Genomic DNA, 27,801 nt, shown 5'->3' on the forward strand with positions numbered 1-27,801 from the left:
TAAGTTTTGCAGGTTTGTATTTGACACCGTAATGTTGCCTTCATCCTTTAAATAAAATAAAATAAAATAAAATAAAATAAAATTTGCCCATTATATAATCACTTCATCCACTACAAAAAGCCACCACCGCTGGGGTGTCTAACAGCTAATGAGGCCACAGAACAACAGTTTAGGATAGGAAGTGGAAACTAGAGACTAACTGCATGAGCAGAGAGAATTTACTTAAAGTAAAATATAATTAACCAACATGGAATACAGCCATGTGTGATGGGGTGTACAAACCCCACGCAGGCCAGGTAATGGTTACTGAACTGCTTTGCACCCAATCAGGCCTGTCCTGCCACAACTGCAAGGAGATTCATGCTTGAAGGAGAGGAAGAAGCCGGGATCAGCCGGTGGCAGACCTGGAAGGAACAGATTTTCGGTCCTCAGCTCCTAGAGAAAGCTCTGCTGAGAGCAGGAACTGCTTGAATCACTGCTGCCTATTGGAGCCCCCCTGAGGTGAAGGTGGGCCTGATGCAGAACAATTACTTTGGGACTATTACCAGCGACTTGCCTGTCAGTGCTGAACAGGACTACAGCCTCTCAGAGGATTCCTGGAGGAAAGGAGGCCAGTTCAGGGCTTGTATTAGTTAATTTGTGCTTCTTTTCCCTTTGACTCTTTGATAGCCCAGGAAGGGGTGGACTTCTGCATGACTGAGTTTGAGGCTGAGTCTCCCACAGCTGGTGCCATGCTAATGCTGGACCAGAGGTTGGGTGAGTCCAGGAACCAGTCATACCCCAAAGGGGCACTGTGGAGACCAATCCTGTGATATCATGACACTAGGGCAAACACCCCAATACTTGCAGAAAGTGCCACTGCATCGTCAATAAGCACAAGTGATCTGGACTTTGCTTATATGTCTCATCTACAAAACAGAGCCTACATCAGCACACATTGCTTCCTAATACCATGTTGGGGTATTGGAGCACCACAAACCCAAGACAAGTGCTGCCTACTGACTCACCAACACCACTTCCTCCAGCCCTCTGCATGTCCTTTGGAGGTCTGCCATCCACATACTGACCGTGTTTGATAATGCTTAGCTCATGAGATCTGATAAATATATCTTAAAATACATACCTAACTGACAAACTAAAGGTACAACAGTGTAACACTAGTTGGTACATGTCATCTTATGCATGAATAGTCGTGTATACTGCGTTGAAATCTATCTGCCTACTTATTTTAGCCTTCACACATCGGGAAATAATTGGGAGGGGAAAAAAAAAGTGTTGCTGTTTACCCCACATTAGCATACAGGAGAAGAACTAGAAGCAAGTACTGGTCACAGAGATATACACTACAGGTCAAAGAAAAAATGAAAAATAATGAAACTCGCCTCTGGACAGGAAGCAGTCTGAGGAAACAATGGTTTTTCATATGACAGTTCACCCAACTGGTTCTTTAAGAACTGCTTCAGCTTTTCAATTTCTTGTTCGCATTCATCTGTCTCTTTTACGATTGACTGTAAAAGGATAATTTTCATTAGCCATTTTCAATTGATTAGTAGAATATAGAAAAAAGCTAATCAGTATTACAGTGAATTCAAACCACTGGAAAGTCAAACAACCATGTTCCTATATCTGTACCTAGGTTTAAGTTAAGAATTTGTGAGCTGATTTTATTCAGTGTTCCCGAATTCTATTCTCTTCAAGTTCTTTATTAATTTTCTCATAAACAAAAATAAACTAAAATGAAATAAAAATACTGTATCATAGCTGTAACTGGCAGCAGAGTAAGTCGCTTTGGCTATAACTATTTATTACAAAATAAATCTATGCGTTCAGCTCCCTCTGGCTGTAAAACGTGAAGTCAGACATATTTAATCATATTCACCAGGACAGTTGTATAAAAAAGAAATTAAAGAGAAACTGGATGATTTTGCCTTTTTGTTGGTTTCATGATACCTTATGAGAAAACCTTCCTACTTTTATTTGGCATAGTTCAGTTCATTGTTACAGGCTAAGCCTGCAACTAGCAAAAATAAATCATGCCGTGCAGCAAAGGTGAGAGGTGCAGGTCAAAGGGTAAATTCTATCTATAATATTTGAGAGACAAGGTGGGTGAGCTCTATGTAAGCTTGAAAGTTTGTCACTCTCACCAACAAAAGTTGTTCCAATAAAATATATTAACTCACCCACCTTGTCTCTCTAATATCTTGGGACCAACTTAGCTACAACAGCACCACTATCTGCAATATTTGACAGTTTGCTGAACATTCATATGCTCCTTCATGCTTCAGTCGCCATTCCAGAGGACATGATTCCATGTTGATGATGCTCGTTAAAAAAATGTGTTAATTACATTTGTGACTGAACTCCTGGGGGCAGAATTGTATGTCTCCTGTTCTGTTTTACCCACATTCTGCCATGTATCAGAGGGGTAGCCGTGTTACTCTGGATCTGTAAAAGCAGCAAAGAGTCCAGTGGCACCTTATAGACTAACAGACGTTTTGGTGCATGAGCTTTCATGGGTGAATACCCACTTCGTCAGATGCATGCATTCTGCCATATATTTCTTGTAATAGCAGTCTCAAATGATGAGCCAGCACATGTTTATTTTAAGAACACTTTCAAAGCAGATATGACAAAATGCAGAGAAGGTATCAACATGAGATTTCTAAGATAGATACAGCACTCGACCCAAGGTTTAAGAATCTGAAGTGCCTTCCAAAATCTGAGAGAGATGACGTGTGGAGCATGCTTTCAGATGTCTTAAAAGAGCAACCCTCTGATGCAGAAATTACAGAATCCAAACCCAAAAAAGAAAATCAACCTTCTGCTGGTGGCATCTGACTCAGATGATTAAAATGAACATGGATTGGTCTGCTCTGCTTTGGATCGTTAACGAGCAGAACCCATCATCAGCATGGATGCATGTCTTCTGGAATGGCGGCTGAAGCATGAAAGGACATATGAATCTTTAGCGCATCTGGCACGTAAATATCTTGCAATGCCGGCTACAACAGTGCCATGCGAAAGCCTGTTCTCACTTTCAGGTGACATTGTAAACAAGACGTGGGCAGCATTATCTCCTGCAAATTCTAACCAAACTTGTTTGTCTGAGCGATTGGCTGAAGTAGGACTGAGTAGACTTGTAGGTTCTGAAGTTTTACATTGTTTTATTTTTGAATGCAGTTTTTTTGTACATAATTCTACATTTGTAAGTTCAACTTTCATTATAAAGAGACTGTACTACAGTACTTGTATTAAGTGAATTGAAATATACTATTTTTTTGTTTTTTTACAGAGCAAATAGTTGTAATAGAAAGTAAAGTGAGCACTGTACACTTTGTATTGTGTTGTAATTTAAATCAATATATTTGAAAATGTAGAAAATATCCACAAATATTTAAATAAATAGTATTCTATTATTGTTTAACAATGCGATTAATCGTGTGATCAATCACGATTAATTTTTTAAATCGCGATTAATTGTTTTAATCACTTGACAGTCCTAATCTTAGAACATGAGAACAGTGTCTTCCTTATATGGGAAGTCAGGACACTCCGCTGTCCTCTTTATACCATCTAACCTGAATGTTATTTATATAACACTGCAGGTACGCATGGCACTCCATGGGCCAAAATACAAAGACAAAGGGTCAAATTAATCCTTGGTGTAAGCTGATTGATGACCTAACCACAAGGAATTTACAAACCAACAGCACCTAATTTCTTTTTGTTTCTGTTATATTTCACTATGCTTTGTTATGCTGGAATTTAATCATGATAAAATTATTAGGATTGTTCTATTACAATATCATGTGATTTATGTAAACCGAGAGTAATATATACATAACAAACATTCATATGCCCCTACACAGTTAAGTATTCAAAATAAATACCCAAGTGTTTTTTAAAAAAATAAGAGCACATTATTTCCATTCTGGTTGCCTTTACAACAGAGCACTTACTATATTTCTGATACACAGTTAATAAAATGTTCATGCTTTAATATACTTCTTCCTTTGTAATATCTTTGCCAGACAATAGACTTATATTGTACTACACTTGGTTTCAACACAACAGGACTGGAGAGTCTTTGCTGCACAGTATGACACCCAAGTTGCCAAGAAATGCAATTTTTCCAAACTGTTTTCTAATGAAAAAATCTCATTTAAAGATTGAGTTAGATTTGTAGGAGATAAAGGCAAAGAAGCTGGATATGAGTCAACAGTGTGCCCTTGCCAAGAAGGCTAACTGCATGTTGGGCTGCATTAGTAGGAGGAGCATTGCCAGCAGATTGAGGGAAGTGATTATTCCCCTCTATTTGGCACTGGTGGGCCATATCTGGAGTACTGCATCCAGTTTTGGGGCCCTCAATACAGAAAGGATGTGGACAAATTGGAGAAAGTCCAGTGGAGGGCAACGAAAATTATTAGGGGGCTGGGGCACATGACTTATGAGGAGAGGCTGAGGTAACTGGGCTTATTTAGTCTGCGGAAGAGAAGAGTGAGGGGGGATTTGATAGCAGCCTTCAACTACCTAAAGGAGGGTTCCAAAGAGGATGGAGCTAGGCTGTTCTAAGTGGTGGCAGATGACAGAACAAGAAGAAATGGTCTCAAATTGCAGTGGGGGAGATCTAGGTTGGATATTAAGAAAAACTATTTCATTTGGAGGATGGTGAAATACTGGAATGGGTTACCTAGGGAGGTGGTGGAATGTCCATCCTTAGAGGTTTTTAAGGCCTGGCTTGACAAAGCCCAGGCTGGGATGATTTAGTTGGGGTTGGTTCTGCTTTGAGCAGGGGGTTGGACTAGATGACCTCCTGAGGTCTCTTCCAACTCTAATTTCTAGGATTCTATGGAAATGCTGAGCATAAACATTATATTGCTTCCAACAAGCAAAATATATTTCAAAGCAGGAAAACTTATACCTAAGGGCCCATCTGAACCAATGGGAACCATGTAATAATAATACTTTGCATTTGCATAGCATCTTGTATCTGAGGATCTCAATGTGCTTTGCAAACTTAGCTTCATAATATACAATTACTTCACAGGCCTGCCACCAACTCCATTTTACAAATGTCGGACATCGGAGGCTCACACAGGAAATCTGGGGTAAAAAATGAACAGGACCCCAAATTTGTGACACCTAGGTACATCTTCACCACAAGATGATGCTTCGACACTGAACATTGAAGTACACTGCTGCAACCCCTGGAGCCCCAGCCTTCCCTCAACTGTAAGAATGTGCATACCTTTTAGCATATTCCATACCAGCTCCTCTAAATCTTGGGCATATAAGCACACATCTAGGATGATATCTACCTTCATATGCTAACAGCAGCAGGTATGAATGACAAATAGCCCGGCAGTGGAACAACAGCCTTTGAGGTGCTAAAGCACTCCCGTTAATAGAGAACAGTTAAAAGGTGTGTTTATGACATCATGCTGAGAAATGCAGAGATTCATCTTGGACTGTTTAGTCCTGAGCCTCCACTCTCCTGCTCAACCAGAAATATTCAAAGATTCCAAGGCCAGAATGGACCATTGTGATCATCTAGTCCAATGTTCTCAACCAGGGTATGTGTATCCGAGGAGGTAAGCAGAGATCTTCCAGGAGGAAGATCAACTCATCTAGATATTTGCCTAGTTTTACAACAGGCTACATAAAAAGCAATATCGAAGTCAGTAAAAACTAAAATTTCATGTGGACAATGACTTGTTTATACTGCCCTATATACTATACACTGAAATGTAAGTACAGTATTTATATTCCAATTGATTTTATATAATTGTATAGCAAAAATGAGAAAGTAAGCAATTTTTCAGTAATAGTGTGCTGTGACACTTTTCTATTTTTTTTATCTAATTTTGTAAGCAAGTAGTTTTTATGTGAGGTGAAACTTGGGGGTATGTAAGACAAATCAGACTCTGGAAAGGTGTGCAGTAGTCTGGAAAGATGCGGAGCCACTGATCTCATCTGACATTCTATCGAACACAAGTCCTTGAACTTCCCCAAAAATAATTCCTAGAGCACATCTTTTAGAAAAACATCCAAGCTTGATTTAAAAATGGTCAGTGATGGATAATCTACCACAATCCTTGGTAAATTGTTCCAACGGTTAATTTCTCTCACTGTTAAAAATTTACACCTTATTTTCAGTCTGAATTTTTCTAACTTCAACTTCCAGCCACTAGATCATATTATATTTTTGCCTGCTAGACTGAAGAGCCCATTATAAAATATTTGTTCCCCCAGTGGGTTCTTCTAGACTGTAATCAAGTACCTAGTAATCTTCCCTGTGTTAAACTAAACAGATTGAGCTCCTTGACATATTGTCTAATCCTTTAATCATTCTCATGGCTCTTCTCTGAACTCTCCAATTTTTGAACATCCTTCTTGAATCACGAGCACCCGAACTAGACAGACTATTCCAGAAGTGGTCACACCAATGCCAAATACGGAGGTAAAATAACCTCTCTGTTCCTACTCGAGATTCTCATTTACGCATTCAAGGACTGCATTAGCCCTCTGGGCCACCGCATGGCACTGGGAGCTCACATTCAACTGATTATCCATCAGGACCCCCAAATCTTTTTTAGAGTCACTGCTTCTCAGGATAGCTAACCTCTATTAGAAGTCCAGTTGCAGTACCTAATATGAAGTCAGGTCAGGAGATGTCCAGCTTCAAAATTATAAGCAGTACAAGTTATAGTGGGGGAAACTGGCCCATTGTGCTTTACTGATAAGAAGAGATTACATCCTTTAGAAATAACTCCTTTGGCAACAGATTTTGCACTATTCACATTTTAATAATGATAATGTAATTAAATTACTATTAAATGCTAGCTATATGTAACAAAAATATTGCTGTGTTCTGTATAAAGATGTAGGATCTGAATTTCAGCGGTGCTGAGCACTCACAGCTTGCTTTGACTTGGGTTGTGGGAGCATAGGTATTTAAGTAATTTGACAATTAACGAAGCCACTACTATCGTGCAATACCAAAAACTACCACAAGGCATTAGCTATCTGGAAAAAGAAACTGGCACCACTTTTAGCTGAATTCCAAAGTTAAATAAACATCACAACAGTTACAGCAAGCGTTGTCCTTGTATTAAATTACCCAGCAAAAACAGAGATAAGAGACCTGGCAAGTGTATTATGGTCTTGCCTTGACAATCATGTCTCGTCCCCAAAAATATTGCCACCAGTTTAAGGAATTTTGTATGAAATTTCAGAATAAATGAATCTGATGTCAGTGCAAGTACTTTACCTCCAGGAGCTCATTTTGTTCCTTGGTAATTTTTTCTAACATTTTCAGTTCTTTCAGAAGTTGGGCTGTTCTTTTGAAGACTGAGAGAGGTTGCATTCTCATTCCTCGTAACTTAAGACCTTCGTAGCCCTGTATCTCAGTAAGGGTCTTCTGCAAGGGACTGATGTGGCCAAGTATAACCTAAAAATATAAGTATAACCAGAATATGCTATGAAGAAGAAACAATGATCACTTTTGTCACGCTGTTGAAAAGTTCTCTTATGTAAATTCTGCAGGACTGATTTTGGACCTTCTCTCAGTTTACCCTCAGACAATTTTTACCTCAGAATGTTTTCAAAAAATATATGATGAGACTGTACAAACCGAGAGGAGTGTGTCATGACACTTGCAGGACAGGGGCCATTGGGACTATTTCCGTCCGTCTTGTGGACCTGAGGCTTATGGTGGAAATGCTGCATGTTACTGAAAACATGTATGCAATTAGAACAGAATATTCTACCTGATAAATAAGTGCAGACAGAAAGTCATTCTAATGTACTATAGTTTTACTGAGCGGCTGGTAATTTTAACAATTCAATGACCTCCATCAATTTCAGGTGAAATCTGCATGACTCTGTGTAAAGGTTGCTGGACCTGTTTATTACCTTATCACAGAGTGACACAGACTTCATCAGAAATTGATGGAGCTCATTGAAACATTAAAGTTATCCAACCACTAGATTTGCTTTCACCAGGTTTCACTAAAATGGTGGTGAAAATGGGTCTAACTAGCAGAAGCCTATCTACATTATGGTTCATAAGTGTTCAAATCACTGGGAATGTTTTGTATATTTCTCTAATGTGGATAAAGGCTACAAATCAGGAAGGAAGACTACTGTTTTCAAGGTGAACTATTTCTTCACAATATTACTGACTTCTCCATATACTGTAGCAGCTACAAGTGCCCTTTGGGTAACAGAACAGCAAACATATGACCAAACTGTCAGTTCTCCTCTTAAACTGAATCCACAAATTTTGCATGTAGGTGAACTGAAAATGTGGCTTGTAGACAAAGGGAAAAAATAAATAGAAAATATCTTTATAACTTTGATTTATTGTACCCAAGGATGGAAAGCAGAACATCCTGGCCAAAATATCCAAGCAACAAAGTCTTGAATTGACAAATAATCATGGAATTATAGAAATGTAAGACTGAAAGGGACTTGGATAATAAGATTTTGCACATATATACACTTTTCCATCCAAAGATCTTCAAGTGCTTTGTAAACAACAAATGAATTTGCCCTTTTGAGGTAATATAATCACCTTCATTTCACAAAATGAGGACAATAAGGTACAGATAAATTAATATCAACTTTTGCCTCAACTTTTGAGTGTCCAACCTGAAACCCAGGGCCTGATTTTCCAAAGTGCCAATTGCCTGCAGTTTATGTTGATATTCTCTAGAGTTTGTGTGGACGTGACCTCTGAAAATCAGGTCATAAAGTTTCCAGAAATGCAGACACCAAAAATTAATGTGCACTTCTGAAAATTTAAGCATAGACAACTTGCACAAGGTCACATAGGAAATCTGCTGCAGAGAGAGAACACAGATGTTCCAACTCATAGTCTCACACATTAACCACAAATCCGCTTAATTTAATTGTGAAAAAGTTCCTTCAGCTTTTGGGTTATGGAAATTACAGCCACAATTTCCATAATATACCTACTCAGTATTTTACAGTTATAGTCCTCAAAACCAAGTCATGCATCATAATAATTTGTTTGCTTTAATAAGCCATCTTCATATCTGTGAAATGTGCTGATTTGTTTATTCAATGTAAGAAAGAAAGGTTTAATAAGATACATACACACCTGTCCATGTCTAAGATGCTCCTTAGGAGAAAAATCTAATATATCTTCTGTTGACAAGATCGTCTTAATTTTGGCAACATCCTTCCCTATCACTTTCACTTCAGATTCAATGGCATCCACCTCCTAGATGTTTTGAAATATCCAAAATATTTGTGGACTATGAAATTTCATTTTACAGCCACATGAATTGTTATTGTGTCTATTATTGTTGTTATCTTAATAAATACCAAATAAATTAATGAATTACCAGGTCTAAATTTTATCAAAATTCTAAATACATTGTACTCCAATAATTTAATCGAAGTACATTTTCTTCTAATTCAAATTAGAATCACAAAATGTGTGACTTTCATTTAAATGTTTCATATTAACAACAAATATTTTCAAGATGCCCTTCAAACATAAATAAATAAATAATTAAATAAAACAATTTGTATTATACAGTATGTTTTGACTGGAAACATATCAGAAAGAGGTATTAAACTGAATCTTACTAAAAAATAATAATTATGTACAATATCAGAGATTGAATGCTGCTGCATTTACAGTACATTCAACAGGTATTGCTGATCCAGAAGCTAGTTGCTATCCATCACACGATCTTTCGCAGGCTCCATGTCATAACTCACATAGGGATTTAGGTATTAATGGTCAGCTAGTCAGGATATAGCTTTAATCCCTGAGCAGGGAATCAAAATAACCTTGAAGTCACACATGAACTACTCTTGGGCTTGTATGCATGGGGAAGTTTACTGGCTGAGCTATTCTGATATAATTATACCTGCACAGCACCCTGTGTGGACACTGTTATTCTAGTATAAAATTGTCTTTCTCCAATTTAGCCTATGTTGCTTTGAAACTGTATGAGCTAAACCAGAAAAAGGAACTCTTATATTGGTATAAAACCCCATATGCACAACTATCATTCTGCTGTAACTCAAGCAGAATAATTATATAACAGTATAGTTCTGCTGTCAAATCTCTCTGTGGAAACAAGCCCTTTCAATAAGCTAGTAATAAGCACTGTATTTCTCCTCCACATAGAGACAGAAGGCATACCCCCAAAATTATTTTACTATTTCTCTTGAATTTTACAGCTTAATTATCACATTGGGATTTTTTTTAAATGATGCATTTATCTATATGTTATTGCTATTATTAAAATGAGAATGCTTGCATTCTCATGGCAAATAATGTATACGATCTAATGAAACACCAATAAAAGGCTATTTTTTCAGACTACCCAGACTTACATCAGCCATGTGCTGGATCTGTGGAAGAATTTCCACTATCTTTTGCTGTAAAGATGTTACTTGACCATTTACTTCATTTATCTGTTGCACTATATTTTCTGTTTCAAAGATTATTGATAACTCATCCAGTTGTGAATAGATGGTATGTAGAAGATGTTGCTTTTGTTCTGAATCTTCTAATGCCATCTAGAAAAAAAAATAAAAACATCACCATGTTTGAGGCACTTAGATTGCCTGATTCACTGATGCACCTCAGCTCAGATACAAACCTCTGTTGCATTGTCAAATACTTTGGCCTTCCAGCCCAAAACATACTAATATTCCAAGACTTTGTTTAAATGCAATAATGTAATCCTTGGATTAACAGGACTCAGTGAAACTTTCATAGAATTTTGCATTCATATTCCCCCTATGGCAGATTACACCATCTGTAATATAGAACAACCTACCATGGAAGGCTACAATACCACTAGCAAAATCCCAGGCACAGCAATGACATTCTGATGACTTTTTATACAAAAAGTCATGTCCTGAGAGCAAATGATTCTTCTGGGTTAAATTCATGCCTTCTCATGCCAAAACTCAAGTCACTGGAAAAATCACGAAGCAGGTCCTCAAGGAATCAATTTTGAAGCACTTAGAGGAGAGGAAAGTGTCAGGACAGTCAGCATGGATTCACCAAGGGCAAGTCATGCCTGACTAACCTAATTGCCTTCTATGAGGAAATAACTGGCTCTGTAGATAAGGAGAAAGCGGTGGACGTGTTATTCCTTGACTCTAGCAAAGATTTTGATACGGTCTCCTACAGTATTCTTGCTGGCAAGTAAAAGTAGTATGGGCTGGATGAAAGGACTATAAGGTGGATAGAAAGCTGGACAGATCATCGGGCTCAGCAGGTCATGATCAATGGCTCCATGTCTAGTTGGCAGCTGGTATCAAGTGGAGTGCCCCAAGGGCCAGTTCTGGGGCCGGTTTTGTTCAATATCTTCATTAATGATCTGGAGGATGGTGTGGATTGCACCCTCAGCAAGTTTGCAGATGACACTAAACTGGGGGGAGTGGTAGATATGCTGGAGGGTAAGGATGGGATACAGAGGGACCTAGACAAATTAGAGGATTCGGACAAAAGAAATCAGATGAGGTTCAACAAGGATAAGTGCAGAGTCCTGAACTTAGGATGGAAGAATCCCATGCACTGTTACAGACTAGGGACCGAATGGGTAGGCAGCAGTTCTGCAGAAAAGGACCTAGGGGTTACAGTGGACGAGAAGCTGGATATGAGTCAATTGTGTGCCCTTGTTGCCAAGAAGGCTAATGGCATTTTGGGCTGTATAAGTAGGAGCATTGCCAGCAGATCGAGGGACGTGATCATTCCCCTCTATTCGGCATTGGTGAGGCCTCATCTGGAGTACTGTGTCCAGTTTTGGGCCCCACACTACAAGAAGGATGTGGAAAAATTGAAAAGAATCCAGAAGAGGGCAACAAAAATGATTAGAGGGCAGGAGCACATGATTTATGAGGAGAGGCTGAGGGAACTGGGATTGTTTAGTCTGCAGAAAAGAAGAATGAGAGGGGATTTGATAGCTGCTTTCAACTACCTGAAAGGGGGTTCCAAAGAGGAAGGATCTAGATTGTTCTCAGTGGTACCTGATGACAGAACAAGGAGTAATCGTCTCAAGTTGCAGTGGGGGAGGTCTAGGTTGGATATTAGGAAAAACTTTTTCACTAGGAGGGTGGTGAAGCATTGGAATGGGTTACCTAGGGAGGTGGTGGAATGTCCTTCCTTAGAGGTTTTTAAGGTCAGGCTTGAGAAAGCCCTGGCTGGGATGATTTAGTTGGGTATTGGTCCTGCTTTGAGCAGGGGGTTGGACTAGATGACCTCCTGAAGTCCCTTCCAACCCTGATATTCTATGATTCTATGAACTAAGATTTTACATATAGAAACCAGTCTTTCCAACATTTTGCCCATGGCATCAAATTCCCTCTGATAACGTTACAAAAACCTGACACTTGAAATAACTTAACACAGTCCACTTTAAAGTCCATATGGAAAACTGATTTATGAAACACAATTTCATCTCAAAATGCTTTAACAAATGCACAAAAACCAAAAAACTGATCGACTTATTCTAGATCAATGCACAGTTTACTAAAAACAACAGCATGACTTGTAAAATCTGATAAACTGTAAAGCAGTGCAACAAATAGACAAAGGCCAGGACACAAAGTTTATCATTTTCTGAGACATATCTATCCCCTGTCATATTGTTATATGGCTGCTGACATTTTTTATCACTATGGTCATTTTTCACTGAAGTTCAAATTTTCAGTGGACTTCCTTATTTGTACCTAAAAATTTTGTTGGTGCAAAATCCATACCTACATGACCAGGAGGTACTTAGAATAAGCCACGTAGTTTTCGTAATTTGGGCTCCCTGTACAGAAATTTTGTATATACACTTACTTGAAGGGCATTGGCATGTTTACTCAGGGCTTTTGCAGAGTCATTTTCAGCCTCCACAGTTAACAAACGATTGGTGGTTTCTATCCATAACTGCATGCTCTTCAAGAGTTCCTCATATTCCTCCATCTTACTAGTAGCCTATAAAAAAATACTCATAACTGTATGTTCGATAACACCTGAAGTTAACATCCCTTATAAATGAAAGACTAGTTGTATTTATTAGTAAGTTCTGAATTATGAGGTATTATTCTGCTCAAATCAGGGTTAGCACATTTGACTGAGAAAACAGAAAATCTGAATTCAATCCCCAGCTCTGCCACACTTTGTGTGTGACCTTGGGCAAGTCACTTAATTTACCTCAAATCTATCTTTAAAATGAGAATAGTACTCTCCTACTTCTTAAGAGTGTTGTGAGAATAAATCCATTAAGGAGTGTGAGGACCATATCGTACTTATACAGAGAGAAATCCCTAACTGTGAGAGATGGAAGGCCTAATTCTCCACTGGCATCCACTGAACTCGCAAGGATTTACATCAACAGAGTTTGGCCTGATTAGCTGAATGACTTTTTAGCTATATTCTGAACAGAAACTCATTTAAGGGGAAAAATTAAAGAACACTCAATATATTTTTGTGGAGTTTGGTGAAATAAACCTTGCTATGAAATAAAGAAGCAGAATAAAATGATCAAAAACACTTGAGTGATTTAGGAGCTTAATTCCCAGTTTTATAAGTGATTTAGGCACTTAGGCCAAGATCTTCAAAAGTATTTAACTCACATTAAAAGCAGTAGGAGTTAAGTATCTAAATACCTTTGTGAACCTAGAAGCCTAAGTCCCACTGAGACCACAATGAGACTTAGGCTCCTATGCCATGCAGGCACTTCTGAATTTGAACCATAGTGTCTACTTTAATATCTGATCCTTTATTAAGCCAAACACTTCTAGCTTTGCCTTTACCTTGTTTAAGAGTGTGGTTCTGCGCTCAGCACGTTGTGAGACCTGCTGGTACTGCTGCAAAGGAATCATTAAGCTGTCCATCCATTCCTGTGCGTGACATGGATCCTGTTCTGCTATATCCTGCACTTCTGAGTCCAGTTCATTCAGTTTGTAATGCCAAAGGTCTAGCACATCCCAGATTGTCTGCATATGGGAATATGGTGGTAAAACCATTAAGGTCAGACCTAATTCTGACAAGATACATATCTAATTTATGTTTCCTGTGTGGGTCATGTGAGTTTTGAATTTGCAAAGGTTTACGAACTCATATGGCTAGTACAGAATGTTCTGTATCTACCCTGGGTCACTCATGCCCAAGGCAAATGAGAAAAAAAATCTTTTGCTGTAAGCTGAAAGGTTTTGAAAGTATTCATCAAGTAGATGCTTCTGTGTATGCAGGCAAACACAATGGAAGGTCCCTTGACAGTCTCCTAAATCAGATTCAGTAACTGGACCCATGGTCTTCAGACTCAGAAAGGGGACTTTTGAGACATTACCTTTTGAATTTCCTTGGCATTTGCAATGTTTTCACTCTTGTGTTGTAACATCTTTTCAACAGCTTGCAGGCCATTGTTAATATTCTCTACTTTTTTATTCATCACATAACGAGGAGAGCTCTGCAAGATTTTGGTGCTAACCTGTCATTGTAAAGGGAAAAGTTACGCAGGTAACAAAGATCTGTTTCTTTATTCATAATGTCTCACAAAAAGTTTCAGAACTCTTTGTATTACTTCCTTGACAAGTCACATAAGAATGTAAGGGGACAATTAGATTTGCTGTGAGAAGCAACAGTAATATAGTGTGGAGTTCATGGGTCATTCAACAGTTTCATACCACTAAAATGACAGGTGGAACACAGCATTAAATACAAATCAATACAATATAGTACAATATCGGGTCACGTCTGCTGGTTTCTGTTCTGGCCAGTAATGTAAGAGATACAACCTGTACTAGGGAAAGGACACACTCCAGTGCCTCACTCGGAAAAATCAAAACTGAACTATTATCTGCCAGCTGATAGCACTGTTTTGCCAGAGAAATAAATATCAAGGTTTTACACGTTTCCACTATATTAATGCTCAGAGTCACTACAAAAATAAATAACTTTAAGGCCCAAAACCCATCAAGTGCAGAATCTCTCTCAGCAGAACTCCACAGGAACAAGAAATAGGGATATTGAGTACCATGATTTTTGGGTAAGTTGTGGTAAATTTTTCAAAATTGCCTAACTGATTTAGGAACCTAAGCCCAATTTTTTTAAAGAGACGTCGGCATTTAGGACTAGTCTGCACACAAAAATTGTACTACATTAATTATAGCACTGTAGTTAAAGCAGTACACTGTCCTTACTGTGGATGCAGTTATACTGGTATAAAGATGCTTATACTAACCAGCACAGTTTACAGGAGTATAACTTATATTGGTATAACAGCATCCTCATTTGGGAGGTATATTGGTATAGCTATTACAGTAAAAAAAACATGCTTCTATTCCAAAATACCTATACTGATACATATCAGAACCTGGGCTTCCAAATGCTTTAGTCACTTCTGAAAATGGGACTGAGACTCCTTCATCACTGTGGAGCATGAAAGCAGTGTGCACCACACAGGATACATTTTGTTCTCTTTCACCTCTTTTATTAGAATCAGTAAAAGTGAATAAACAATATAAACAACAATAATTCTATGCTTCTAGGTTAGAATTTTACCCCAAACTTAATGGACCAATCTGATTCTCATTTTCTTCTTGTTTCACACCCTGCAGTCCCTCTTAAAACTTTGACAGCTTTGCTCTAGAAAAATAAATGATATTTCATTTATTCTGTATGTATTATACTTAGAGAACACTGAAAATACCAAGACAATGTTAGTTATCTACATTAACTGGCAAGTTTTTTAGGGCACCACAGTGCTCCAGGGGTTGCTATAAAGAATTATGGCACTAATAATACCCTGTCATGTCTGCAGCTCTGTTTATAAAAGTATTTGTTGAACTTCTTGATGGCTTTGAAATGCCCACAAAACAAAGACATATGTTTTGAACTTCTCATCTCATCCAGCTGTGTATGATACCATGATAAAGTTTCAAACTTCTTGGGAAACAGAGGAAAAAAACACTATTGGTCAAGTTTAAGAATAAGATTGAAGGGAAAGAGAACAGTGGTGTTCTGGAAGGTATAAAGAATGTATATGCTTCTTAGCCTTACTGAATCTGCCATTTCTTCTTGTAGCTTAACTAAAATAAATTTTATACCCTAATTGGTTGATTGCTATAATATTTTAAAAGGATACAGAGGTAACGCATACAATTTATCTGTCATTTATACATTTTTACTAAGTGTGGAATACAAGCAAAGTTAGCATTTATACTAACTAACATTTCAATTGACACTTGTGGTTATGGCAATAATACAGTGTAAAAACATTCCAACTAAATAAATGTGAATTTCACAAATTATTACCTTCTCTTCTATGTCTTGTAATGTTTTCTTGCAGTCTTCCAACTGTGTTTCAATATCTGCAGGAACTATTGTATACATTTCTGAATACTTGATTCGTAGTTTCTCCATAATATCCTTAATAGTTTGATTCGCTTGGTTAATTATACTCTGAATCTCCTAAAAACATTTCAGAGAGGTTTCAGCACTTTTAATACACCAAAAATTTAAACTCAGTAGGAACTAAGTGAGTCTTCTACCATGATGTTGATTTAAATAAATTGTTTTCACATTACAAAACCTGACTTGACAACCTATGCTAGCAGATTAAACCTGAAATATATTCACTGGTTCAGACAAATAATGCTTTTCAATCTGTATGAATTAATTAAACTTGATACCACTAAATGTCAAACTATTGTTCCAGTAATACTTATTGACAAAAATAATATACGTTTAAAACGTTAAAGTGCTTCTGTGATTTAATGTTCAGCTTTATGACATTCCTGTTTCAAATACTCGATCTTTACTTTCAAAGAAGTTTTAACAGTTTAACATTATTTTAACAGCTACATTACTATAATAACATCACAAAGACTGCTAAAAGCAACAGCCTCGAAGCTGAAGTGTCTGCTTTCATGTAATTATATAGAACTGCAGAGTACAGCTCCTTTCAAAACAGTAGGTTCCAGTTCCGTGTGAGGAATGTAGGTTTTGTGAGACAAAAGAAACCTGAACAATTGTTTACAGCCTGTGGCCCAGAAACAAAACCTGAACTAAGTCTTCTCACAGAAAGAAGGAAGAAGAAACTTGTTTGTTAGGCTTTCTAAAATTTCAGGTTGCAAAATTTCTTGTTTTTACAGTTACTTTCCTCTACTCTCTGCCATTTTTGTATGGCGTCAAATATTAAAAAAGTTATTGGGCAAAGTGATAAATTCCTACTATGCAGTGAGAAGTTTTTATTTTACTGTTAGACTATGGGGTGATGATTTTTATAAAGTTTAATCATTCCCCATTAAATCCTAACCTCCATTTGGGAATCCTGTCCCACACCTAAGTACAATGCAGAGAAACACTGTATCAATGGATGAAATTAAAATTTCTTTCCCATTTTGCTGTGACAACTGGGTCCAACTGTAAGGAACATAAAACATCTGTAAACCTAATACACCACAAAGAAGCTTACTATAACAGTGCCACAATTAAGGCTGTGCCAGTATTTGTGGGCTCCCAAATGACTTGAATTTGAAAGGAAACAACTCTCTGACCTGCAGTAAGCAGAAAATATTCCTTTGTAAAATGGACTTCCGTATCAGTATATAAATACAAACATGCAGTTAATACTTTTTAGCTGCAAAATTGTGGTACATAAAAGCTTTTCAGTTTTGTCCTAAAGAACTAGATAATAATGATGATTATTATTGTATTTCTCTAGCATCTAAGAGCACTAGTCATGGACCAGGGCTCCACAGTGTTAGGTGCTGTACAAACAGAAGAAAAAGATGGTCCCTACCCCAAGGGGCTACATAACATTACCTCACTATCTGCAGCTTTATCCTACATGGGTGCTACTTTAAAACATGGTCAACTGCCTTAGACAGATAAATAAACACTGCAGTTCATTTTTGTCAGTATTTCATAGAATAGAATCATAGAAACGTAGGTCTTGAAGTTCTTCCCCCTGCACTGAAGCAGGATTAAGAAACCTAACTGCGATAACCAATGTGTTTCTTATATTAAATATAGGAAAGAGAATATTGCACATATTATTCTTATATATATTTATTTTAAGTGAAATTGGAGGATTTTTCAGTACTCTCAGTAGAAGGAACACTGCAAATACTGAGGTTATGTTACTTAGTCAACTAAGGAAACTGACTTTTTTTTTTTTTTTTTTTTTAAAAGGGCTATTGCTGATTCTTCTGCCAATTCCTGGCAGTGGTATTGGGAGTACTGTCTACACTGCTTCATTTTGCCAGAGGCATCCCTCCCGGTCAGTTTTCCACCTCTCATTGAGCTACAGCAAGCGCAATGTAAGGAATACAGCATGAATTTAGAGGCTGAAATGGTAGTCTTTTGCCCTTGGATACTATAAAAACCTCACTGAAATAACAGCATTGACCTGCAAGTACTTACAGAGTGAAAAACAATTCTTACAGACAAGTTTGAAGAACTTCACCACAGGAGAGATGTACTTGCATATTCCACATTGTGTTAACTCCCAAAGAAATCCCCAAGCACCATTATCACCATTCTCATATGTTCGCAGGTTATTCCCTGCCCTCAACCTTTCGTCATCTTGTCTCTTCCAGACTGTAAATTCTATGGGGCAGGGATTGTCACTCTGTGTTTGTACTGCACCCAGCACAACTGAGCCCCAGGGTTCACTGGGGCCTTCAGGGTCTACCGTAAATAAACGTATATTATAATATTAATCATCAATAACAATAATTAATCCACATAAGGGAATTTGTTAAAGAAAACTACAGTTTAAATAAGCCACTCATGCAAGGTTCACAACAAATACATTTAAATGATATAAAGGTTTTAGAAAATGTGTTAAAACCCAGGTGTAAATCTAAGGGCCTGCCATGCACTAACTCTGTATAGACAAGCTGGGGTGTAAATCTACAGCGCGGTAGCTTGCTGCACACAAAGTCACCAAGTGGACCCTGCTGCTGTGCACTAAAAGCTTTGCCATGCATTTTGATCTGCTGTTTTAAGTGGATTACGTTTGAAACAACAAGAGGTCAAAGTGCACTGCAGAACTTTTAGTGCACAACAGCAAGGTTCATATAGCCAGTTAATGTGTGTCACACTACAGCACTGTAGATTTGCACCCCAGCTTGCCATGCACGATCTCTCTCTGTATAGACATGCCCTAAAACTGAAGGAGGTTGTGGTCATGATAATGATCTCACTTACAAACATTTTACACCAGTAAAATTTGACATGCATCTGACGAAGTGGGTATTCATCCACGAAAGCTCATGCTCCAAAACGTCTATTAGTCTATAAGGTGCCACAGGATTCTTTGCTGCTTTTACAGATCCAGACTAACACGGCTGCCCCTCTGATATTTTACACCAGTGTAATCCACTGACTTCAGTGGAGCTACTGCCAATATACACTGCAAGAGATCAGAATCGGCCCCTCCGAAGATATCCTTGGGCAGGATGGAAGGAATGAGAAGATGCATATAAGCTGAACAGCCATTTCTAAGTGAGACAGGATTGGCTGAGTCCCTCCTTAGGATTAGAACAGGCCTCTGTAGCTGCGGCACATGATCAGGTCACGAAGTTCTAGCTGGCTCCAAACCACATACTTTGCAGACCCAAGGATTTGGTCCACATCCCACTGTGCTTATATTTTTTGCCACTGATTTCAATGGGAGCAGGCTCCAGCCCCCTGTGTGAAATTTAGTATCTAAAAGCAGAGACCTGCTACATACAATGTGACAGTCTTCTACTCACCTCCAATTGTGCTGCCTTTTCAGTAGACTCTTGTGACTCTCCATCACGCAACAAATATGAGGCCTTTTGTAATGAACTCCTCACAGCATTTATCTCTTCATTAATCTTGTCTCTTTCCTGAATCTCAGCCTGCACAGATTTTTTATGTTTTTGAGCCTTTTGCGATAGCCTTAAAAAAAATTGCATTGGGAAAACATTAATTATTAGTCTCAATATTAATTAGAAAGTGAAATATTCCAAAGAGTATTCTGCAAAATTAAATGCCGATATTTAAAAATATACATTTAGAACCAAATCTGTGCCTTAAAATGCATGACTATATTTTGGTGTGCTTACTTTCTGGTACTTAAGTCACTTTGGACTTCAGCGCTCTAAGTTTCTTTACACATGAATCTTCAGATAAAAGTAAATATAGTATGTTTAGTCAAGCAAATTGAGTAGGTCAGCCATCTAACTGTTCAATGTTGGCTTGACATAGAGCTTTCACACTTACAGCTGAGGTGTCAAGACAAAGGCATTGAAAAGTAAGTGCACAAAGATTAAGACACCAAAGAGCAAGCATGAAGAAACACAAAAGTGTACAATTTTGCTCACAAATTTGGTAACCGGATTGAGACCCCTTTGAAAATCTGGTACATGAGGGAGAAATGACGTGATAAAGATAAAAATTTGTACACAAATATACAGACGGAGGCTGATTTTCACAGGTGCTGACACCTGCAACATCCTTTACAGTCAATGGGAGCTGCAGGTCCTCAATACCTCTAAAATTCAAGATTTTACATCCTTCACATAATTTTAGCCCATATTTGAAGTCCATTACACTTTTTGAAACATTCTCTTAGCACGAAGAAAATGCAAGTGAGCCAAGTAAAACATTCTGCTATTAAGTAGTTCTGCATAAGATGTTTTAGCAGTGTAGTTTCTTGCACGTACATTTTACATCGATCTTGCATTGCATGTATCTCGTATCGAATGGGAACGTCTGCTTTTCTCTCAGTGCTTTCAGGCACATTCAGGATGCTTCTTATACGATGAAGTAATAAAAGCAATAACAATTGCTCTCTGTCCATGTTTTCCTTGTAACAGTCCACATATTCTAGCAATTCTAAAAGTGCATCTGTGGAGGCCTTCTCTTTCTCTTTAGGACTTTCCGGTAGTTCTTCCTGAAGTTTATCTAGAATTATTGCTTGCCGTTCCACCTAAATAAATAATACAAGTACAAGATAAAGTGCACTTTCTTCAGCATTTCACATTATATTATGTCCTTGATATGCATATCAAACTCGCACTAACAGCAATGGGAGCTCAGTGTGTGGACTGAGAGCTCAGGGCTTGATCCTGCAGGGTACTGAGCACTTTAGTTCTGATCCAACAAAGCACATAAGCACATGCACAGTTCAAACCCAGTGAGTAGCCCAACTGAATTCAGCAGTTCAGTCTACAAATATCTCCAGTGTTTATATTAAGAAAAGGTTATAGATAATGGGATAGTCAGCTGGTGTAAACTGACATATCTCCACTGACTTCAGGGGAACTATACTGATTTTCACCAGCCAAAGATTTGGCCCTGTAATATTCTTTAAGCATCCTGTTTTGCTATGGTTGTTCCCAAAATATTCTACAATCTGTTAAGCCACTCACTTCTTCATTGACAAATTTCCATTCCTGTTTTAGCTCCTCACAGTTAATCTCCCATTCTTTTGCAGCCTCGAGCAAACCAAGCCACTTTCCCCACAGTGCTGACACAATCCTGAGAAGCGTGCAATCACTTCCTTTGCACATCATGCTCAGGTCTCTCGAGTCCCGTCTCAATGCCATTAGATCCTCTTCAGCCGAAAGAAGGTTAGAGACCAAAACCTTGATACAAATAATAAGCAGAACAATATTGCATATCAGGATATCTAATAAAACAATTCCTTTCATGATTAGTCTTCTGGGTTAAATAACAGATACTTTGTTGTCTGATGCCTAGATACTATACCGATGAGCCAATTTTATAACGGAAAATGTAAGAGAGACCAGGGTAAACTAGACAGACAGAGAGAATCTGGGCAAGAGTTTGGAATATATTACAATGGAAATCGTATTTGCTTATACAGTATCTGCTATAGAGCACCTGCCTGAGCACCTTTTACTTGACCCTCATAGTGGCTTGATTGGTAATAGCCACCTAGCTAAGGTTCAACATCTCTAACTTCCCCAAAAAGAAACCAATCCACCAGAGATTTCATATGCCACATCTCATTTTGAGTAAAGTTTTTCTGGAAGTTTTAAAAAAGCTCAAAAAGAGAATGTTAACATTATTGGGGGAAATCTTGGCTCCATTTAAGACAATGGCAAAACTTCCACTGATCTTCCTGGGGCTAGGATTTCACCCCTGCATTTAAGAAGGTTCCTTATGTTTGACTTTTTGAACATTCTCCTTTTTTGGGATCTTTGTTTTGTTGGTCCTGCAGAGAAATGCCTTTTACCAAGAATGAAGGCTGGATGGTTGTTTTTGTTTTCTGGGGGATTTTTTGACAGGAGGAGTAATTATTGGGGAATTACAGATATAAAATATAAAAAGCCTGCAATGGAGTGTACAATACAACAGTATGCCAGAAAAGGAGTAAACTAGGGATTCTTTAACACAGGGATGTGAACAGGAGGCAGGGGAAGGGCCTTAGGGAGGTAGGAGGGAAGAAGCAGTGATCTCTCTCCTCCTTCTGGGTCCAGACCCCAATCAAGACACATGGAGGAACTTGTGCTAAAAATAACACATTTGCATGGATACAAAAGTATCTGAAACACTATGATATACACATCATATATGGCCCGTTTAAACCTAACCTCAGGAAAACACAGGCCTACCACCTCTACTTCTACTCTTTGTGTTTCAAGACCTAATGAGCCCTGTTGTACAGGGGTTTTGTAGCTACTTCAGAGTCACACTTACCTTGCTTTGTTCCAAGTGCTCCAGAGCTTCCTTGTAAGACCTTGGAATTTGGGACAAAGATTGTCCAAGAATCTTTTCCAGTTCATTAAGATTAGCACATACCTTCTCTTTGATTTTGGTGTAGCTTTTGTATTTTTCAAAGCACCTATGAAACACAATTAGCAAACTATTCAGACTTTACCATAGTTCCTCCTTGCCGCAGTTTTAATGCACAGTGTAATAATAAATGTAGCAAACGGATCTGAACAAATATATCTTTTAAAGCAATACTTGTCGAATATTTTAGGTTTGTTCCCAAAGTTGCTTTTCACATTATTATTGACATAATCAAACACATTAGATCACAAGCAAAGAATTAAACAAACAAAAAAAGCAAAAAGATAAAATGAGCTTTTGGTACATGTATCTGAGGGCCGGGAGCACAAGACACTGTGATCTGCATGTTGATTTTGCCTTGCCTATCTCCAGTTACTAGAATGGCCTGTGAAAGGGGCATGTTAAGCTAACTGCTGTACCAGAGGCGAAGCCTCGGATTATGGAGATGCTCTGTCTCCCTGTTTGATCCCTGCACCAGACCCAGTGCTGGCTGATATACTTATCTGAATATATTCAAAGCAAATGCTTTATACATTAATTTAAATATGCCTAGTAATTTTCACACATTAGAATAGCATCTGGGAACCGCAGGTATTTGCACAGAGCCCTTTTTATTAAACTATAAGGATCCATCACAGTAAAAACAAGATTCCACTTTTACTGTCAATCATCTTCCTTGTATCATTGCCTACATAGATCACTTAAACCTACCTCTGCAGATCAGTTCTTTTTCTTTGCGCCTTCTCCCTCAGTACTGAATTCTTAGTGACTAGCTCACTTAAAGTATTTTTCAGTTGTGGTTTGGCTCTTGGTTTAATTATGTTTTCCAGTTTGGAGGTCAGATCCTCTATGTCGGCCTCTGCAGATTCAAATTCTTCTGGTGTCCAATGTAGAATTTGGCAGGACTCTTCTAGGCTACCAAGGTCAACTTTTGCTGAGAAAATTCTGGCTTCATATTCAGCGAGGAGATCCACAGCCCTTTGGACGGCTTTGGTATAAAGCTTAACATTCTCATGAGCTTCATCCATGGCATTCTGAAAGCATTTAAGAGACAAAAAGATCAATCAAGAAAAACTGCAGGACACAATGGATTGCAAAACGGCCATTTCAGAGAAATGACATAAGTCGGCCTGGCAGGTGATGCTCTCAGGGGCCACTGGGGGTATGTCTACGTGGGGATGGAAAACCCATAGCTGGCCTGGGTCAGCTGCCTTGGACTCACAGGGCTCAGGCGCCAGGGCTGAAAAAATGCTGTGTAGACGTTCAGGCTTGGGATGGAGCCCAAGCTCTGGGACTCTGCGAGGATGGAGGGCCCTAGAGCTCATGCTCTAGCCTGAGCCCAAACATCTACACAGCAATTTTTAGCCCCATGAGCCCTAGTCAGCTGACCCAGATGAGCCAGGGATATGCCGCAGGGCTTTTATCTCAGTGTAGATGTACCATGGGACAGAGTCAAGAAGCATGGTAAGTACACTACACTTTCGCACCAGCAAGTCATAGCAGAGTGTTGCAATCTTAGAACGACTGATCACATTCACAGTTGCAAGGTGAGTGCTGAAATTTCAGCTATTGCCAAAGTACTGTGGGTTGGGGGTGGTAGGGAGCAGGGCTATATTAACAGAAACTGCATTCCTAACTAAGGAGTGGATGAAAGCCCTAGAACCCTCATACAGACTTGGGCAGGTGAGGATACTTGTGCATATTACCCTTAGTAATGTCCGTAAAGCAAAGGAAAGCCCACATGTGTATACTCAGGGCTGCTCTCATCTACCCAAAGGGGCTATAATCCATTGCCAGACCTCACTTTTCTGTGACCTCTCCCAATCCCCTCCACACACTCAAATATATGTGGCTGGGGATTCCCCCAAACCAGGAAAATGACAAGCAGGGTGGATATGGCAGCTTTCTGCTCCCTGTGTGCCACTGGAATGGTGCAAAAGAGGTGCAGCAGGACAGAGAATCTGGCACTGTTTGATTATAATAAATTTAACACAAATAATTTCTTTGTTCATTGGCATCATGATCTAAAAAGTAACCAGTAATCCAACCACTCCTAAGATGGCAGTGAAGGCTTCAATCTAATTCAGTTACTTGACTTAATAGAGTATCTACAAATCATGAAACTATTAACACTGTAGTAAGGAGGATACTCCTGGACAGCTAATCAAGACTTACAAAAGGATGTACAATCTTATTTACTCTTCCTAAAGATACTTACTACACGGGAAGCAATATCTGTCCTCAGCTGTATTTCAAGATCTTCCAGTTCATCTAATTTCACTTCTGTACCAGCAATAAAATAAGATTTTTCTTCTTGCTTTTCTTTCTCTTTACCCATTAGATCTTTCAGGGCACAAAATTCTGCTTGCACCCTGTCTTGCATTGCTTCACAATGCATCTTTTCATACTGAATTTTTTTCATTTCCAAGTCCACCAGAAGAGGCTGCTGAAACTCAGATTTAATCTGCTTTATGGTACGTAATGTGTGTTCCAATTTGCTCTGGAAATCTTGTTTATTTACACACTCTGCCTGAAGATCCACTATCATGTTTTGGAAAAATTGATGCAACCCATCAATATCTTCCTCCAGTCTCTTTATCTGCTGTGTCTTAGCCTCTTTGAGTGATACATCAAAGACTTCATTTATATTTAATTGATTTACTGCCTCCTGGATTAAGTACCTGATTTGTTGAACTCTGTGGCACAAAATTTGTGCTGATATAATATTGGTTTCTATGGAAGAGCCAGGGCTATTTGTTAGTATGTCAGCTTCATTCTTTATACTGGATGTCATGGTCTGGATTTCATTTAGCAATGCTTGATGCCTGTCATATTCTATAACAAAGTTGTCAAAGCATTTAATCTTCCCTTCAAGTTTATTTTTAATTTCAAGAAATAGAGTTTGCAATTCATCATGGCGTGAAGTGTCCCAATTTAGCCTTATAAAGTCAAATATTTCCTTGTACTTTGTTATTTGTAACAAACTAGATTGAACAGCTAAGGTTCTCTCTTTAAGCACATTGAGTTTATCCTTAACTTCCTCTTTTACACTTAATACTTCCTCTCTCTCCAGTTTCAATACATCACACCATAGATCATTAAGCTCCTGATGCAATGAAGTTATTCTTTCAGAGAAATCTGTGTAGACAGCTATCTTTTTTCCCACGGTTTGGCATTTATTCTGGATTAATTTCTGTATTTTCCTAGCTCTATTCTTAAGGCATTTTAATTGGTCAGTTACAAATAATTGTTCGAATATGTTTAGCTCCCCATGCGAGTGCTCACTCTCTTGGAGATGTGATGAGATGAGACCTTCCATCTCCTGTATTTCCTTTGAAAGCTCCTTCAAAATGACATGTAAATTGCCTAGCTCAGAGCATGTGATTGTTTGATTTATGTCGGGAATGGTCAGTGTCTCAGCACTTTGAAGCTGTCTGTGAACCCTTTCTATGTCTGCAATAAGCCTCTGCCTTTTTTCCAGTTGGAACTCTAGCTGTTGTAATCTTTGAGCTGATTTTAAAACAAGTGCTTGGTATGAATTCTGTAATTCTTGTAAAAGGGCACTCAGGTCAGTAACTTCCTCTGGATTCAAATCAGGACTGATACACTGGGTCTCATCAGCCAGTGACACAATAGTAGACTCTTTGTCTACAACTGCACTGTTCACAGCCTTGCAATTTCTGATCTGTATTTTAATATCATCTGGGAAAAGTGCTGCCTTCTCATCAAGAGAAAACAATGAATCTTTGACCCATGATATATTCTCTTTCATCCTTCTTGTGATTTCATATTTCTTGGGATCAGAACTAAGGATCTGAACATCCTCCTGAGGAGTTTGGTGCTCCAATACTTCCAACTGATTCTGCAAATCATTTATTGAATTTTCCAAAGTTTTCTTTTCTTCCTCACTCCAAATCCTTCTCATCTGCAGCTCAGTTCTTCTTTTTAACAAAGAAATATTGTGTTTAATGGCTTGTAACTCTGAGGTCCAAAATACTGGACAACTGGTTTTTTGTCCATCTGGGGAACTCAACCCAGCTTGTAAATGCTGCTGGTGCTCTATCAACTTTTGAATGTCCTGTGCTTTGTTCATGAGAAGGTTAAATTCGTCAATTTCTGACACAAGTTGATAATGTTTCTTTTGCACTGATTGCTCTATGTGTTCCCACCATCGAACAAGTTGTTTCACTTGGCTTTCTGTTAATTCCTTATCTATGCATGTCAGATACCTAGATAAATTATCTTGTTCAGTTTTCAGCTTGTTTAAAATGTCTCTCTCCTTCTGTACTGAATCCATAAATTTTTTAATTTTCTCCAGAACTGTGTTGCTCATAGCGCCCCTGTCAATAAAATTATCAAGATTTAAAACAATCTTCCAGAATTAGAATTATTAGACACATTTTTAAATGATAATTCTGTTGTATACCCACCAACCAGAAAATAATTCACTCACAAAAGTAATCAATATACCTTTTCATTTTTTAAAATTTTCTTATCCTGGTAAGTTTATACTTTTTACTGTATACAGTTATTTCCCACGTAATCTCAGGAAGAGTTGACTATCCTTTCCAATTACTACAACAACAGTAACTTCCAGTGTATGAACTGCACAAGAATAATATTCACTAACATAACGTGTGCAGTTCTTTAGAAGAGTTATCTTGTAGCCCACTTTTAAAGCTAAACAAAAAGTAAACTTCAATAACAATATTAAATCAGTTGTGGGTAAATTAACACTGTTGTATAGTAACTTCCAATGTAAAAATGAATGTAAAAGTTTAGAATCAATTATAAGATTCCCATTTATTGAGATTGAATCAATCTATTTGATTAAATCAATAAGACTTTTGCTCCTAAGACTGCTTTTGAAAATCCTACCTTAAATCCATTTAATAGTTTATATTTTAATTCAATTCTGTGCAACCACTTAAATATAAACAAATAATTCCATAAGTAATTTTTAAAGTGTTTTCAAATAAACCGGCTCATTATTATGATTTATATGTTAGTTCCAT

General features: G+C 38.1%; 1 protein-coding gene across 1 annotated transcript in view; it reads right to left on the minus strand.

Moving 5' to 3' along the window:
• Window positions 1–27,801, minus strand: part of SYNE2 (spectrin repeat containing nuclear envelope protein 2) — a 273,351-nt gene that overhangs the window by 124,576 nt on the left and 120,974 nt on the right. Inside the window, exons 49-62 of the mRNA XM_050952774.1 lie at window positions 25,005–27,126; window positions 23,498–23,820; window positions 22,691–22,835; window positions 21,397–21,612; window positions 20,689–20,954; window positions 19,753–19,921; window positions 16,304–16,459; window positions 14,337–14,477; window positions 13,801–13,983; window positions 12,842–12,979; window positions 10,378–10,563; window positions 9,125–9,247; window positions 7,271–7,450; window positions 1,383–1,508 (exon numbers count right to left, since the gene is read on the minus strand). Of these exons, the coding sequence (XP_050808731.1) occupies window positions 1,383–1,508; window positions 7,271–7,450; window positions 9,125–9,247; window positions 10,378–10,563; window positions 12,842–12,979; window positions 13,801–13,983; window positions 14,337–14,477; window positions 16,304–16,459; window positions 19,753–19,921; window positions 20,689–20,954; window positions 21,397–21,612; window positions 22,691–22,835; window positions 23,498–23,820; window positions 25,005–27,126 (4,474 nt within the window). The remainder of the gene's footprint in view (window positions 1–1,382; window positions 1,509–7,270; window positions 7,451–9,124; window positions 9,248–10,377; window positions 10,564–12,841; window positions 12,980–13,800; window positions 13,984–14,336; window positions 14,478–16,303; window positions 16,460–19,752; window positions 19,922–20,688; window positions 20,955–21,396; window positions 21,613–22,690; window positions 22,836–23,497; window positions 23,821–25,004; window positions 27,127–27,801) is intronic.

This window comes from Gopherus flavomarginatus, chromosome 5 (genome assembly GCF_025201925.1).
Source record: "Gopherus flavomarginatus isolate rGopFla2 chromosome 5, rGopFla2.mat.asm, whole genome shotgun sequence".
In the NCBI taxonomy this organism is placed as follows: domain Eukaryota; kingdom Metazoa; phylum Chordata; order Testudines; family Testudinidae; genus Gopherus; species Gopherus flavomarginatus.